Source organism: Phocoena sinus, chromosome 2 (assembly GCF_008692025.1).
Source record: "Phocoena sinus isolate mPhoSin1 chromosome 2, mPhoSin1.pri, whole genome shotgun sequence".
Taxonomy (NCBI): Eukaryota; Metazoa; Chordata; class Mammalia; order Artiodactyla; family Phocoenidae; genus Phocoena; species Phocoena sinus.
Window position 1 is genome coordinate 70731474 of NC_045764.1, and position 16227 is coordinate 70747700.

Below are 16227 nucleotides of genomic sequence, written 5' to 3' on the forward strand. Positions count from 1 at the left end.
GTATATATATACACATATACACAATGCAATATTATTTGACCATAAAAAGAATGAAATCTTGCCATTTGTGACTGCATGAATGGGTATTATGCTAAGTGAAATAATTCACACAGAAAAAGATAAATACCGTATGATTCCACTTATCTGTGGAATCTAAAAACAAGTAAACAAAATCCTGAGGACATGGACATAGAGAACAGATTGGTGGCTGCCTGGGGTAGGGGGTGGGGGGTGGGCGAAATGGGTGAAGGAGGTCAAAAGGTACATTTCCAGTTACAAAATGAATAAGTCGTGGGGATATCACATAAAGCATAGTGACTATATTTAATAATACTGTATTGCATATTTGAAAGTAGCTAGGAAAGTAAATCTTGAAAATTCTCATCACAAGAAAAAAAATTTTTTTTTTGTAACAATGAGGATGTTAACTGGACTTACTGAAGTGATCATTTAGCAACATATACAAATATTATATCATTACATTGTGCACCCAAAATTAATATAATGTTATGTCAATTATACCTCAATCAAAAAAAAAAAGGCCAAGAATGGATTTAATGTAAAGGTTTGGCTCATTTAAACCAAGCTAGTATTTGCCACTAAGGCTGGAACCCAGTGGTCTCAAATTTGAAAATACTCAATTAGTGTATTTTTCACAGGCACACAGTCGAATTGTACTCTCCCAGTGGACAATATTTCAAGTTGAAAACTGACCACCTCCTAAAAATCTAAGAACTGCCTTTTTATTTCCTGCAGCTAGTGACAAATTCACAAAAAGAAGCATCTCAATCCTTATTCTTCTCTTGACCATTTAGACTACCTGTAGTTCTAATCCTTTCAAAAGGCTAAAGTCTGCACTCTTCAAAGATTAACAGAAGGAAAAAAAAACTTTCCGAACTAAAACAATCATGTTGTGCTCGCTTCGGCAGCACATTTACTAAAACAATCATGTTATAGCCATTTCAATGCTTAGAAAAATAATTCAGGGGCTTCCCTGGTGGCGCAGTGGTTGAGAGTCCGCCTGCCGATGCAGGGGACACGGGTTTGTGCCCCGGTCCGGGAAGATCCCACATGCCGTGGAGCAGCTGGGCCCGTGAGCCATGGGCGCTGAGCCTGCGCATCCGGAGCCTGTGCTCCGCAACGGGAGAGACCACAACAGTGAGAGGCCCGCGTACCACACACACACACACACACACACACACAAAAGTTAAATATCCCTTTTGCTTTCAAAGTCCCAAACCCTTAGGATTGCTTCCAATTTTAGGCTCCTGTCAGTTTGCCCATAAAGAGAAAAGATATATCTGAACATCACTCAGGAAATTAAAAAAAAAAAAAAAAAATCATACCTACTGTCCAGAGTTACTTTTTACCCCTTCAAGTTTTTGGTGAATTTGATCTTCACTATTAAGAGGACAATGTGCTCTACAACAGTGGAGCTCAAACTTTAGTGTGTATCATGATCAATGGAAGAGCTAACGGTAAAACATAAATTGCTGGGCCTTAAGCCTAGAGTTTCTGACTTGGGGGCCTGGGATGGGGCCTGATACTTGAATTTCTAACAAGTTCCCAGATGCTATGCTGATGTTGCTGGTATAGGGATAACAGTTTTATAAGAAGGTAAAAGGAAGTAATTCTCTCTCACCTTAGCTGTCACCTTTCTCATGTAAAAACACTTCTCTACGGAGCACTTCCAACAAGAGAGACACTTAGGATTTAAAAACATCTCCAGGTTCTGAAAGCTAAAAGACTTTTTTTTTCCCCACTTCACAAGGGCTCCAATGTCACAAATGACATTAAAGCAGTGGAAATCCAGAAAAAGGAAAATTAAGGTCAGAATGATTGTAAACTCTGCTCAAGAACCTTACCAGGCACGTATTACTTCTTCAGTCTGAAAAGTGTTTCCTTTGGGTCTCCTAAGGCAAGAGAAATGCCCAAAGGAAGAAAGAAGTAGCTTGTTTCATAACACTAAAAACACAAGGACAGGCTCTGAAAACAAGAGAATCTTGCTCCATAAGTAAAAAAAATCACAAAATGCTATGAATCCCTATCTTTCCTTTGTCATACTATTCTCCATCTCAAAAGAGCTATTCCTCTTACTGAAGACTGACCCAAACTCTATACTTTCTTAGGTAGCTTAAATATTGACTATGTCAATGTCACCTAGGATGAACAACTTCAGAGAATAGGATTTGTTAAAAATGTCTCCTCAGTCAGCCTGGGAAGCTTCGTACTCGGGTGGGTGCTCTCAACCGTGACTAAACTGTACCTAGAGAAATATATTTTAAAATATTAATATGGCCTAGCACTTTCCTGATGGTAATCCTTCCAGGCCCATCCCAATGGCACAACTGGGAAATTAAATGAAGAGAAAAGCAATCTCCTCTCTGCTCTCTACTTTCAGATGCTCCTCCTCTACAGCTTTGCCACGCACAGACTCATTTCTATACATATACACTGAGATAGAACATTCGCACACACACAAATAACTCTCAGCAGGAACCAAAAATCAAAGCCTAACCCCAACGTTTTTAAGTGAGCAAGTCCAATTTCCTTCTTTGTAGCCCTTGACACATGCTGGCTGGGAGCCGTCTGGATTTTTTTCTGCCTTGTTCCTGCACCAGAAGGCTCTGCACTGCAGGTCAGGGGATGATAAGGAAATGAATAGTGTAATTTCCAAGGCCTCTGAACACAGCCCTGTCAGCAGCTCTGGAGGTGGGTTACTCAAGCATGGCCTGAAGAGTGAAAACCACAGAGAGGAGGGCTCAGACAGCCAGCAGTGGCAGGATCTCAGCTGTGCATGTTACTGCCATCTCCAGCCTGAAAGCCCAAGCCCTGCTGCCTCCCTGGATGAGCTCTGTTGGTAAAAGCTCTTATACACAAATGGCAAAAATACAAGTTCACGCTGGGGGAGGAAGATTAAGGACTAGGACTTAGATTTTCCATGTACTCTTGTGCAGAAACAGAAACATTTAGTGCTCTTCCAGCATACATGAGATTGCACCTGCTGGCAAACCCACAGTAATATCTATCCCACATACTCAACCCCATACCAGGGATATGGCCAAAAAGGAAACTCAATTCATATGAAATCTGAAATTCAACAGGCCACTTCAATATCCTTTGAAGCCAATTTCTGGTTTCTACCTCATCAAACCCCACTATAAATATCAGGGCCCTTAGAACACATTACCAGCATTCAAGCTTCCCAATCCAGGTTTGGAACTTCTCCTGAGAACAGTGCTGCACGTCTTAGCCAACATGCTTATCTATTCATACTGGGCTTCTGGTATAGGTGGTATGTTGTTATATTTCAGCCCATTATTGCCTACAGCAAACTGAGACATATTTCAACTCAAATCATGTTATTCTTCTTTTGTAATATTTACTAAATGCTCCGTATGTGCCAAACACCGTTCTGTTTTATATGAATTAACTAATTGAATTTCACAAAAATCCTATTAAGGAACTATTGTTTCCTCATTTTGCAGATGAGAAAACTGAGGTAGCTCAGTTAAGTAATTTGTTCAATATCACTCAGTTAATAAGTGTCAAAGCTGGGATACAAACCCCGGTCGTTTGGCTCCAGACTTTATACTCTTAATCACTAAGTTATGCATAAGAGCTCATGTGCAGTTTAAGTTTACAAGACTGGTGTTTTAGGTTGGAAGTGGCTCCCAATGCCCAGCTTATGAAGTGCCCACCTTTAATGATGGTTAAAGAAAATTCACAAACATTAAAGTATATACCAATTGTCTGGAGAGTCTTCTGGAAGTACAGATTTCTGGGCCCCTACCCCTAAAACTTATTTAGCAGATCTGGGGTAAGGTCTAAGACTCTGCATTTCTGACATTCAGATGACATGATGCACATGGTTTTATGGACCACAATTTCAGGAACTCTGCTCTAGATGGTAAACTGTAAGCAAAGAGCAGCAACCATCTCTGTTCTGTTCACCAGTATACACCCAGTACTAAGCACAATACCTGGAATGTAAAATGCACTCAGTTAATATACAGAATGAATGAAACATGACAATGGTATCTAACAGTATCATCTCTTTACAAAACAGTTAATATCCACAATACATTTACGGTCTGCCTGTTAGTGATATATCCAAGAAGCACAAGGGCAGGGTTTTTTTTTTTTTTTCATACCTGCAATTGCCAAATAAAGAGGGAACTGGCAATGCCTCAATGATTACAATGAAAATTTGACTGAATGCAATACTCCAGAACACACACACACACACACACACACACACACACACACACACTCTCTCAGGAAGTCAAACTCAAAGTAGCAGTTTAAAAAGTAACTTTCCGTCTGTATGTATAACAGGGGAGGTTCAGCACCAGCTATAAATGGTTGTTCTTTGTAAACATCATCACCTTACCAAAGAAAGTGAAACTCAAAGATCCTTTGTTTACTGAGTGCCTACAATATTAAAATCGGTATAGAAAACAAATGAAAGCAGTCTTAAGAGCACCTAGGCATTTACATCCAATGTTTCTGAGGTAGTCTTTAAGTGGGAAAACAGAATCCTTCATAACAATGAAGGATTTGTTAAGAATCCCAGAGTAACAATATGCCAGAAGAACTTGGTAAACAAAAACCTGGCTTTGCCACTGACTACCTGTGACAGTCTAGGTAAGTCACATGACCTCCCTGGTCTCAGTTCCCTCTTCTATAAAGTGAGGAGATTGGACAAGATAATCTTTCTCAGGGCCCTCCTTGAATTACAACACCCGGATGGAAAACAGAGCTGCTGAAGAAAAAATAAATTAAGCTCAGACTTCGTTGTAGTTAGAGAATGCATCTCTGTCCCACATAAATATCAACTTCTTTTAATTTTTTCCAAGAAGGAAAATGCTTGAGGGCATTTGGCTTCAGGAAGCAAGGCTAACTGCTATTTCATCCCTAGCTGAGAAAGAACAGCTTGTGAAGGAGGAAGGTGTTAAGAGAGCAAGCCCTGGATCAGAAGGAATAAAGGAGACCTGACCTTGGTTGAGCAATGAGGGATTGCAACACGAGAGAAATGAGATGGAAGGCATAAACTAGGGCAAGAAAACAAAATCAAGGGCAAAGGAAGATGCTCTTAGAACACAGGATATGATAGCAAACATGATCGGAAGGGGAAAGAGCAAAGAGCACACTTTAGTTTTGTCTCCTAAACTAATGGGTAAGTGGTAAATATGTGTATGCAGCATTCTGAGAGCAGCAGAAGCTAAGACACAAACATGGGGAAAGCACAGTGCAGTGTTTCTACCTTCCAAGATAAAAAGCAGCAGCTGAAGAGACAAGGAGAGCTTCTGGCTGCAAACTTCTAGATCCTTTAGCCACTAGAGCTTTACTTTATACAATCTGGAAAAAAAAGGAGTCTCACCTTAAACTCCTGGTTTAAGCCCCAACTCAGAGTCAACACAGATAGATCACTGCCTTCTGTGGTTTGTAAATTCTTTTTTCTTGCCTGTCAGAGTGGTAACGTGAGCACTAAGCTGGGGACATTCAGACAGGCACTCTCCCTCATCCTACCTCCCTTTCCATCCCTAACTCAACAACCTATCAATCAAACCAAAGACAAGGAACAGACAGGAGCTGGAAGGCTCTGTCTTGTTTATTCCTCAACATTCCCTCCCCCATCGCTTCAGCTGGCAGGAAGTATGAGGCAAGAGTGTTCAATGACAATTCAGGGCAGCAGTAGTTGCTAAGACTCTCTAGGTCTCTCCTAGAACTCTGGGAAATAGCACAGTGAAGCCTGCCAGAGAGAGGTGTGGTGGAGCAAAAGTGGGATCCCATGAAGGGAAATTCACATTCTTGGCTGACTGAAATTCGCTCAGCCATAGACTGAGATACCCACCTTGATGAGAGAGGAGGTCCTGAGGTAGAGAATTAGAATATTCAAATCTCCCTAATTAGCTAGTTGTAGACATGTGACAATTCTGTCCTACACCACAAACTCCACTTGTCTTCTCTCTCTTGTTTCCAAGGGGTTACAGGAGTGGGTATGGGTGAGGAGACTCCAGCTAAGACACTTTCCAAATTTTATGAGTTTTCCCTCTTCATGACAGCTTCCAGCTCAGAGTATGTAATTCCTAGATTATATCAAAACATCTGTTTTGTTGTTTTGGTTCTGTTGGTTGTCCCCCACGTGGAAGAAAACATTCCAAACCAGTTAAGCCATAGGCAAGCCCATATCTCAGAGACAAAAATCTTAAGAAAGTTTTTAAAGACTTAGCTTATGAGTTATAGTATTAATCATCAAACACCGACTCAAACACCTCTTATGCCCAACAACCTGGGATCCTTGTTTCTCAAAAGCTGCTCCACTCCGAGATTCCTAGCCTGCGTTCCCTTTTGCACCTTTCCCTCCTCCCATTCCAGAAACGCTGTCTTTCTGCACAGTGTTTTCATCTCCTAGCAACTTCCAAATATTTATTTACATAATTATTTATTTCAATGGCCAAATGCTTTAGAATGGCACCCCACAGAACCAGACTGTTCAAGAGGGTTGAGGGAACAGGGAAAAGAACTAAGAAAGCAGGTTCTTGCTTAGAGTGACATCAAACTGCACAGCAAATTTCCTCTTCTAAGAGTACTTCTCAGCAATTTTACCTTTCCTCCAAAAACAGAAGCACAGTCTCTTTCCCTTTTCTCTCCCATTCCACTGCCCCAATCTCAGTCTTTTGGGGTGACAAGGCATATAACACAGCTATATTATTAAGAAGCAAACCTCCCTGGCACCAAGGTGTATTCTTAGCTGAATATACTGCATCTTTCAGCCCAATTATAATCTGAAGGGCAGCCACCCAACCAGTCCCCGAACCTGTAAGAAGAAAAAGGGTTCCATTGCTTCTCTGTTGGAGACTCTCAAGGACATTTAGACTTAAATCCAATATGAAGATAAGCATCATTAATCCTTTCATCCACAGACCACTACTGGGCTTAGAAGATTGCAACATGAGTCAAGAGTTCTAAACAGAAAGGAAACTGAAGGCCACCCTCAGAAGTGGCCACTTTTCAGCACAGGAAGAACAAAGATTATGAACACGGATATACAGCAAGAGTTTACTGGAGCCAGATGTAGGGAACAGTCTAATGGGCCTGGAATAGAAGCAAGAACTCCTGGTACTCCTAAGCCTCTTTAAAACAGTATTATCCATCTGCACCCCAGAGAAAATGGTAAATCACAGCCAGCACACGATGCACCATGCCAGTAACCAGCTGGAACTTGACTCTGCTGAGGTGGACTGTAGCATCTGCCACCTAAACATAGGCAGACTCTCTGGCAGCTGCCACTGGTAAAAGGGAATAAACCATTGTGTTATTAGTGGAAGAAAATTCACAGTCCTGTTACCAGGGAAGCCCAGATGTTGCTAAGAGTCACAGATGTGCCAGAGGCAAGGACCAAAACACCTACAGCAAAGAAAGCGTAACCTAGCACTGAGAGGACACCACCACCCAAACATACACATCCTGCCTCTATTAACACTTACATATGGAAAGAGGTATTCCCTGCTGCAGCTGATGCAATTACAGAGAAATCAATTTATACTGCATCTTCTGGAATCAGCTGAAAGCATAGGGTGAGCAGAACACAGAGCGGAAAATCAAGAGCCAGTGAACAGCACATTACCAGGCCAGCCGCTTTGCAGGAAATTGTAAGCTGCAGAAGTTTAAGGCAGCCTGAGCTGACCCTAGATTCACACCCACTCTGGTCTAGGCCTCCAAACTCCATTTACTGAGACATGAACTAAGATCATCTTCCCAAAGGAGGAGAACCCCTTGTGGGGCTGCAGGCACCTGTCCTTCCAAGTCAAGCAGAAGGCAAGGTATCATTACACCATATGGCAGCTATTAAACCACCAGGAGACCTTGATTCCCAATAGTTGAGGGAGATACCCAGACAAGAACTATACTTTAGTGGCCAAAGAATCTCCTTCAAGGCCAAACTTTCATAGCCACTACACTAATCCATAAGACCTGATTAAGTACCTCAGTACCTCCTGCTCCACTGTTTACCTGCCCCAAACTGTGACCTTTTGCTCTTTGGCAGTCACCAACAGAACACTTGGTAGATACCATGTAATGAAACTTACTTAACCCTTTTCTCTTCCAGAGACCCAGCAGCACCATTTATCCCATTAAAAACAGCACTCAATTGAAAGCCTATTAAGTTTATCAACTTGTTAAGTTTATCAATGACTCTAAGGATGAAATGTCAATCAAGCTGGGAACCATATAAAGGTTGATGCCAGCCTCTAGTAACAAGTATCTGAGGTGGGACAAGGACAAGGCTGGAGGTTCTTGACTTACGGAAAATTCATTCTACCAAGCAGCTACCCACAACAACAGACACTCTTCTCCAAAATGTCCAGGCCTGCTGTTAATGAATCTGTAGGGAATCCCCTAATTTGGAACAAAACCACGTTATCATTACCAGCTGCTCTGACCTTGTAATTGGTCATTACCCACAAACTAATGAGGCTCCCACAGAGTGCACATAGCATTTGGCGGTTAGTCCAGGGCAGTTCTGACTGGCAGTGGGCAGCCAGATCTGGCCACCTCTTACCTTTTCAGACTTGACTTTCTTTAGCGGGCGACACTCATTCTCCCCTTCCTCTGGCTCCGGTTTAGCTCCCAAAGGGTTGAGCGCTGCCCCAGGCTCAATAGCTATACTCCCAAGTGGCTCCACAGCTCCTGGATCCACCCCTGTGCTTCCATCATACTGACCACCACGTCCTCCCAAGGGAACTGGCTGGAGGACCCCAGGATCCTTTTCTGAACAAGTCCCCACTCCTTCGCTTCTCTCCTTCTTGCTCTTAGATGAGCTGTTCTCCTTCTCCTTTTTGGAGCCGGCTACACTGCGGGATGCCTTAGCCGCCTTCTCTGAGCCCTTGGGAGCAATAGCAGCAACCAGGCTTCCTGCATTGGCACCATCTCCTGAGCGTCCCTGCACCTCTTTCTTGCTAGCTGCCCCCTCACTTGGAGTGAACAGGGACGTCCCTGGAGTGGGTTTGCTAGTGTCTTTGCCACTCTTATTCCTTTTAGATTTTGATTTGCCTTCCTTCCCTTGAGGACCTGGCACTGGGGTCACAAACTTGATGTTGTCTGGTAGTGTAGCCACAGCATTGGGAGCTGGTATCCCCACCTCCTTTGAGCCTGACATTTCCAGTTTCTGCTGGTCCTTTTCCAGATCGGCGTCCAGGTCAATGATGAGATTCCCTACTCCAATGTCCCATTCATCCCCACTGTCGTATGTCTCAACCGGGTTTGCATCCACTCCTTTCCCTCCGGAGGCTCCACTGCTCAAGGACATCTTAGAGTCAACGTCCCACCTCAAGATTCAAGGCTCTTCCTTGCCCCCAGCTTTCCTATTTTCAGCTTCAGCTATGTTCTCAGACCTGCCACATTGGTCAGTATATGCCCAGTGGACAACATCATTGCTGGAAAAAGAAAATTTAAAGAGCTGTTAAAGGAAACAATACAGGCAAAGAGGCTGAAATAAACTCCCACAAAAAACAGACCCTTCCTAGGTGGTTATCACACCACAATAGACAAGACAAACAGGTTCAGCTGTATTTCTAACCAAGTCACATTGGACCAAGGGAAAAGCTAATTCCCACTCCATCTCCACAGGGGAGAGTACAATATTTGCAGTTGCCCGGAAATTCGGCAGTCTTAACTAGGAATTCTCTAGAGTTAGTTTCCCATTCCGAAGAGACTTATTTCTACTACCACTGCCAGGCGGCAATCCTCCCTCTATCAATACAGGCCCTGGCACATCCTCTAGCACAACTTTACTCATACCTCTTTTCTCCTTGCTTCTTCTTGAACTATCAGAGATTCAGAACATAGTCTAGCAAAGGCTAAATCCCTCTACTCACAGGGCCTGTCCCTACTAAAAATAATATAGATTCCTTGTCATTCTACTGCTGGGGGTGGTGGTGTCTAATTGTGGGTAAGTAAAAGAGAAAAGCAAACAGAACTGGGGAAAAATACAATATCAGGATAGGGGCAAAACCTGCAATTAGAGGAGACAATCCTCAGAGAGGACTTAACCAATCAGCTTCAGTTCAGTTAAGCCAGCCTTATTAAACTCCAGGTTTCAAATTATGTCTAAATAGCAGAATCCACTGTAGTCTTTCTCACTACCCACTAAAATACCCAGGAAGACACACACACACACACACACACACACACACACACACACACACAGAAAAAATATTACCCTATCAATAACTGAACAGTACTAAAAAACCTCATGTTAGAATGTGGGAAAAGTCTCTACATTCTAATAGTATAAGACTGATGGCACTATATTGATAAATACCAGGGCCTCACCACACGGAACAGAGATAGCTAAAAAAGGGGGTGGCATGGGGTGGGTGGTAAAAAAGGCAATTTATACCTCTCCTTGGGAGTGTACCATCTAGAAAACCTGGCAGCCAACATACACCATCCAGCTATTACTTTATTTTGTTTTTATTTTTTGCTGTACGCGGGCCTCTCACTGTTGCGGCCTCTCCCTTTGCGGAGCACAGGCTCTGGACGCGCAGGCTCAGCGGCCATGGCTCACGGGCCCAGCCGCTCCGCGGCATGTGGGATCTTCCCGGACCGGGGCACGAACCCGTGTCCCCTGCATCGGCAGGCGGACTCTCAACCACTGTGCCACCAGGGAAGCCCCCAGCTATTACTTTATGATGAAACCAAAGATTTCTGTTCTTGCTCACTCCCGTTTACCATCTTTCTATATGCATATAGAACTTATAAGATGACAGAGCAGAAAGGGTAAAACAGAGGTGGCACAATGAATCCTACAAAGTAAATATCTAACAGGTAAATGCCATCAATATCTCTTAAGAGATATGCCTCTCTCAAGGCAGTGTCAAAGAACCAGGGTGCAGTTCAAGAGAAGATGTCACCTAGGAGAGCAGAGCTATACCAAGTGAGTGCTTGACAGCAACTGGGATGTAAGAGAGAAATTCAGCGCGTTAATAATGGCAGCACATTAACCTGCCATTTAGCCATAGATCTGAGAAGAAAACACATCCTTTACCCAAGTAGAGAGCTTAGTGCCAACAACCAATCATTGCTGACGTTGAGTCCACATAGATCTTACTTCATAAAACGATGAGCAAAAACTGTGTGTGGGGGAAAACATCACATAAGAACTATGGGGCATCCCTGGTGGCACAGTGGTTAAAGAATCCACCTGTCAATGCAGGGGACATGGGTTCGAGCCCTGGTCCGGGAAGATCCCACATGCCGCGGAGCAACTAAGCCCATACGCCACAACTACTAAGCCTGTGCTCTAGAACCTGCGAGCCACAACTACTGAGCCCATGTGCAACAGCTACTGAAGACTGTGCACCTAGAGCCCGTGCTTGGCAACAAGAGAAGCCACCGCAATGAGAAGCCCGCACACTGCAATGAGGAGTAGCCCCCGCTCACCACAACTAGAGAAAGCCCGCGCGCAGCAACAAAGACCCAATGCAGCCATAAATACATAATTTAAAAAAAAAAGAACTATGAAAAAATGCCACCCACAAGGTAAAGGCAACATAATCTCTGAAAAAATTAAAGAAATGATACCTCTGATAGTGATCTAGAATTCTGAAGACATTTTTAGTAAAATGTTTGGAATTCTCTATACTATACACTAATTCATTCAAAAAAACGTGTATTAATTGCCTACTAAGTACCAGGCACTAAACTAGGTGCTGGGAATACAGTAGCAAGTGAGAGTGTATAAGGCAGTGGAACATGATACTGAAAATAATTCTATTATGAGGGACAAAGGCATTTCTAGAAATGGAAATGCCAACTGAATCTGCACTACAAAGGATTATTAAAGTATAGTTCTTCCCAACATCATCATTTGTCACCTCTGCAATCTCTGCAATTGTGGTGAGGCTCAGAGCATAACCCACATTCATCTAACACTTACCCACTTTCCTCTTGAGCTGCACTATCATCAGTATGTAATGTAACCATAAGAACAATTCCATGTTTGTTTATTCAATAAAACTTTCAAAAGACCTTCCTCCAAAAAACAAAAACCCTTCCTCTAGAAAACAGGATGCTAATGGAAGAGAGACTCTGGAAAGGTATATAAAGGGAAGAATATAAAGTACATAAAAGTGTTTGTGCTCACTGAGAGCTCCTGACAGTTCTGCACTGGCTGACCTGTCGTATGGAGCAGGGTAAACAAAATATGACAGTAAAGAAGACACAGCATTAAGGAGATACTAGGCTGAAATGGAAAGATACGAACTTAGACAAAAGAATCTGATTTTATTTTTTAAAAAAGGAAGATGCAAGGAAATGAAAAATGCAATTAAAATTCATACAGAAATCAAAAAAGCACTGAACTAAAACTGTGGAAAATGAATCTGTAAATTACAAGAAAACCTGAGATACTGTTCCAGAAGGCAAAGGCAAAGGACAGCAAAAAGAAAACAGTGAGAGAAACTGAAAGACAGAGAAAGTATTTAACAATACTCAAAGCAAAACTGAAGAGACTAGAACAAACGGGAGAAAAGCAACCCGTCGAGGCATAATATATGAATAACACCTTGAGCTGAAAAAGATCTTGAAAAAGTTCACTACCTTTTCAGCAAAATCAATTTAAAAAAAGCCAAACTTGCAGACATCCTAACAAAATATTTGAATTACAAAGGACAAAACTTAGGCCAACCTCAGACTGCTCTGCAATATTAAATGTTAAAAGAGAATGAAAAATCTACAAAGAATTTTGAAGAGAAAAGGTTATTTTTCAAGAGTCTTTCACTGAGTCAAGTTGTTTGTCACGTGTAAAAACAAAAGATTTTCAGTTATGTAGGAACATATATATATCCACCTTGTTAAAAACTATCTGAAGCATTAAAATCAGTTCAGTGTAGCATAAAGTTGAATAATTCTTGTAAACAGAAATACCAAATGATTTTTGTAATCTTAAGAGTAAACTCAACGCAGACATTCCTGGAAAAGATAGGAGGCAAAATCAATGCTTGTAATAATGCTGAACCTAGAACGTTCAGCCTTAACATCAGTAAGGAAAGACACTTCCTCAAATTCCTTTTGTCCCAATTCCATATGTCATGGCAAATTGTTTTGTTTTTTCTAGTAAGCAAGAAATATTGTTATAAAGCAGAAACTAACACACCATTGTAAAGCAATTATACTCCAATAAAGATGTAAAAAAAAAAGAAATATTGCTGTTAACATGATTTTTAAATTGTGCTTCTTCTTAAAAGGGAGCTGGAGATGAAAAGAACATCTGATGCTCTGTGCTCATTTTCAAGTTCCACATCTTAAGTGAGATATTCATTAAGTGGAAGGATATCCTAGAGTATAGTAAAACACCAAAAAGCCATTTCGTAAGAGGAAAGGTCTTAGAAACTGGTATTCTTTAATCTGGAAAGGAGTTAGCTGAAGGGAGACAGGCTGGTTAGCTTCAAATATATGATGGTTGCAATGTGGAAGAGAGAAACTTATTCTGTTATGCTGAGGGTATAAAATGGACCAGTAAGTAGAAGTTACAGAAAGACAGATGTTTAACTCAGGAAAAAATGTAATACCCTGGAATTCCCAACAATGACCCACAATGCTTAATGAAGCCATATCTTTATCACTGAAAGTAGTGACCAGAAAAACCATAATCACCTGTCAAGCAAATTACAGAATTCTTCTATGTGTGACAGGGAGTAGTCTGGACATGCCCAGGGCCTTTTTCAAATCTGAAATTCTGTTAATGTACCTATCAAAAAGTGCACTCCCTGGGCTTCCCTGGTGGTGCAGTGGTTAAGGATCCGCCTGCCAACGTTCAAGCCCTGGTCCGGGAAGATCCCACATGCCGTGGAGCAACTAAGCCCATGCGCCACAATTACTGAGCCTGCGCTCTACAGCCTGTGAGCCACAACTACTGAGGCCGCGCACCTAGAGCCCATGCTCCACAACAGGAGAAGCACCGCAATAAGAAGCCTGCACACCGCAACGAAAAGTAGCCCCTGCTCGCTGCAACTGGAGAAGGCCCGCGTGCAGCAACGAAGACCCAATGCAGCCAAAAATAAAAATAAATAAATAAAAAAAATTTTTTAAAGTGCTTTCCCTACTAGAAAACTACCCAGAATTTCTGAATGACCAGGATGCAAACAAAGAAAACATATCCTGAGGACTGATATTTAGTGGTCCTGATGCTCTATAGAGAGCCACTGTCCTCTAATTTCTGAGTGAGTTAAGTAAGTACCACTTTTCAACCAGGTGACTTCTCAGAAATTCAGTTTACCAAACCCAGCAGGTTTCATAGTAACTTTGGTGGTACCTTTCCAAAGATATACTGAAAAATTGCCAAGGATTCTTTAATCAGCCTGGCTACAGCAGCCAGACCACTTTCCATCTGCTCCCTACCACATCCCTGGCTTTATACAGCCAATAATCAAACTCTCTGACAGTTCACAGCAGAGATGTTTAACCCCAGGAGGTAGGGTAACTAACATGGTAGCTGGAAATGAAAAGCACTGACCTCTTGCTTCCATGGCAGAGAAAGTGCAGAATCAGGAGAACCAATACCTTACCGAGACCAAAAAGTACTTTAAACTTGCAGGAGCTTCTGGATATATTTTCTTCTCTCTTCTTTTGTCTAATTGTACTACACTTCGCTATTTAGGACCATGATTCACCAAACTCTGGAATTACTTGCCAGTGCCATTTCTGCTTTGTTCTGCACCTGATCACTAAGAACTCTTCTCTGCGTGGATATAGCTAAGGGACCAAGATAGGCCATGACAATCACTCCTCATACCCTGTATCTATAACAATGAAAGTTCAAATTCCAGTTTCCTCTCTGGAACCCAACTCCATCCCTCAGACTCCCAGCCCACAGGCTGGTTTGTAATCATACATTTCAGGTCATTAATTGCTTTTTACTAGGGCATATGCCATAGATTACACCACTTCCCTACCTCAGTAATGAGCAAGGCCTCTCTTCCAGACTAAGAATGAGAAAAAGAGTCTTCACGCGAGGTCTCTGCCCCTGCCCAGAGGACATAAGCAACAACTGACCCTACTTATGTCCAAACACAATATGAAGAAGAATACTTCTCCTTCTGCCCAGATAGAGCTCTGTATCCATCCTACAGGGCATCAAAGAGAAAGGATCTCTTTAACTGCCAATTACTTAGAGCTAATCTGGTCTAAGTAGCAAACTGTCCAATGCTCTCCCAGTGTAAATTTATCTGTCCTCCCCTCTTGTTACAGTTTTTGTATCAATCTTCTTACAGGCTTTGGTCTGTGCAAGTGACAGTTGTGTTTGAGTGAGTACACTCTGCTTGCAACCACACAGGTCACACACATTTGGGTGTGCGGGTGATCCGTCTGGCTAGCTAGTTCTCACGGAAAGCTATATGGACAAAGAAAAATATGCTACACTCAATTTTAGGAAGGCAGCATGGTGTAGAACACAAAACTGAGCTGAGAATCAAGAGATGTGATTTCTGAAAAAAAAAAAAAAAGAGAGAGATGTGATTTCTGGACTCAGATTTCCAATGACCCTAGCCAGGATGTTAGCCAAGTTGCTTCATTAAATATTAATTTTCTTATTATAAAATGGAGGGAGAATCCATCATGGTTCTAAGCATATTATGAGGATCCAAATCTGAAAAATATGACAACTCAAAAGTATAAAATGACCCAAATATTCTCACAATGTTCTAGGGTCTCAACTTAAAGAGGCCTGCTTCATGGTTATACACTGTATAAAGACCTAAAGTATTTTTAAAATACAGTAAAAATAAATATTAAAAAAATTTTTACAAATTAAATTACAGGTAGTACTGATATTCATTTGAGTTCTACGAAAGAAAATGGCAATCCTTTCTTCTTTCAATTACTCAGTGGTTTTCACTTACTCTGGTTTTCCATTTAGGCTACTCCTACCTTCAGATGTGGCTCATAAAATCCTACACTATAGTGACTGACAAAAAGACTCCATCTTGCTTCAAAAACCCCTCAGGGCCAAGGTACCAACCTCAAAGCTCATGGTTTTAACATCTGGACTATCTCTTTTGCCAACTGTTCCAGTCCAGTAGGTTGTTGACCCCCCCTGACAGGCCTTCAAAACTAAATTGTGTGAGGTTCACAGGGTTTGATGCCCCAGGGAACTGTCAATAAAGCAGTGGGATAAAACAAAGTTGAGAGAAAACCAAACTATACCATCTTCCCTGAATT

The 16227-nt window shown here is 41.9% G+C and overlaps 1 protein-coding gene across 7 annotated transcripts in view; it reads right to left on the reverse strand.

Annotated features, from left to right (window-relative positions):
• Positions 1 to 16227, reverse strand: part of ZNF609 (zinc finger protein 609) — a 223279-nt gene that overhangs the window by 185782 nt on the left and 21270 nt on the right. For 6 of the 7 annotated variants that reach the window (XM_032623520.1, XM_032623519.1, XM_032623516.1 and 3 more), the window contains one exon: positions 8570 to 9443. The exons of the other annotated variant lie outside the window; for it this stretch is intronic. In XM_032623520.1, the coding sequence (XP_032479411.1) occupies positions 8570 to 9316 (747 nt within the window). In that variant the 5' untranslated portion in view covers positions 9317 to 9443. The remainder of the gene's footprint in view (positions 1 to 8569; positions 9444 to 16227) is intronic. 7 annotated transcript variants of the gene reach the window in all.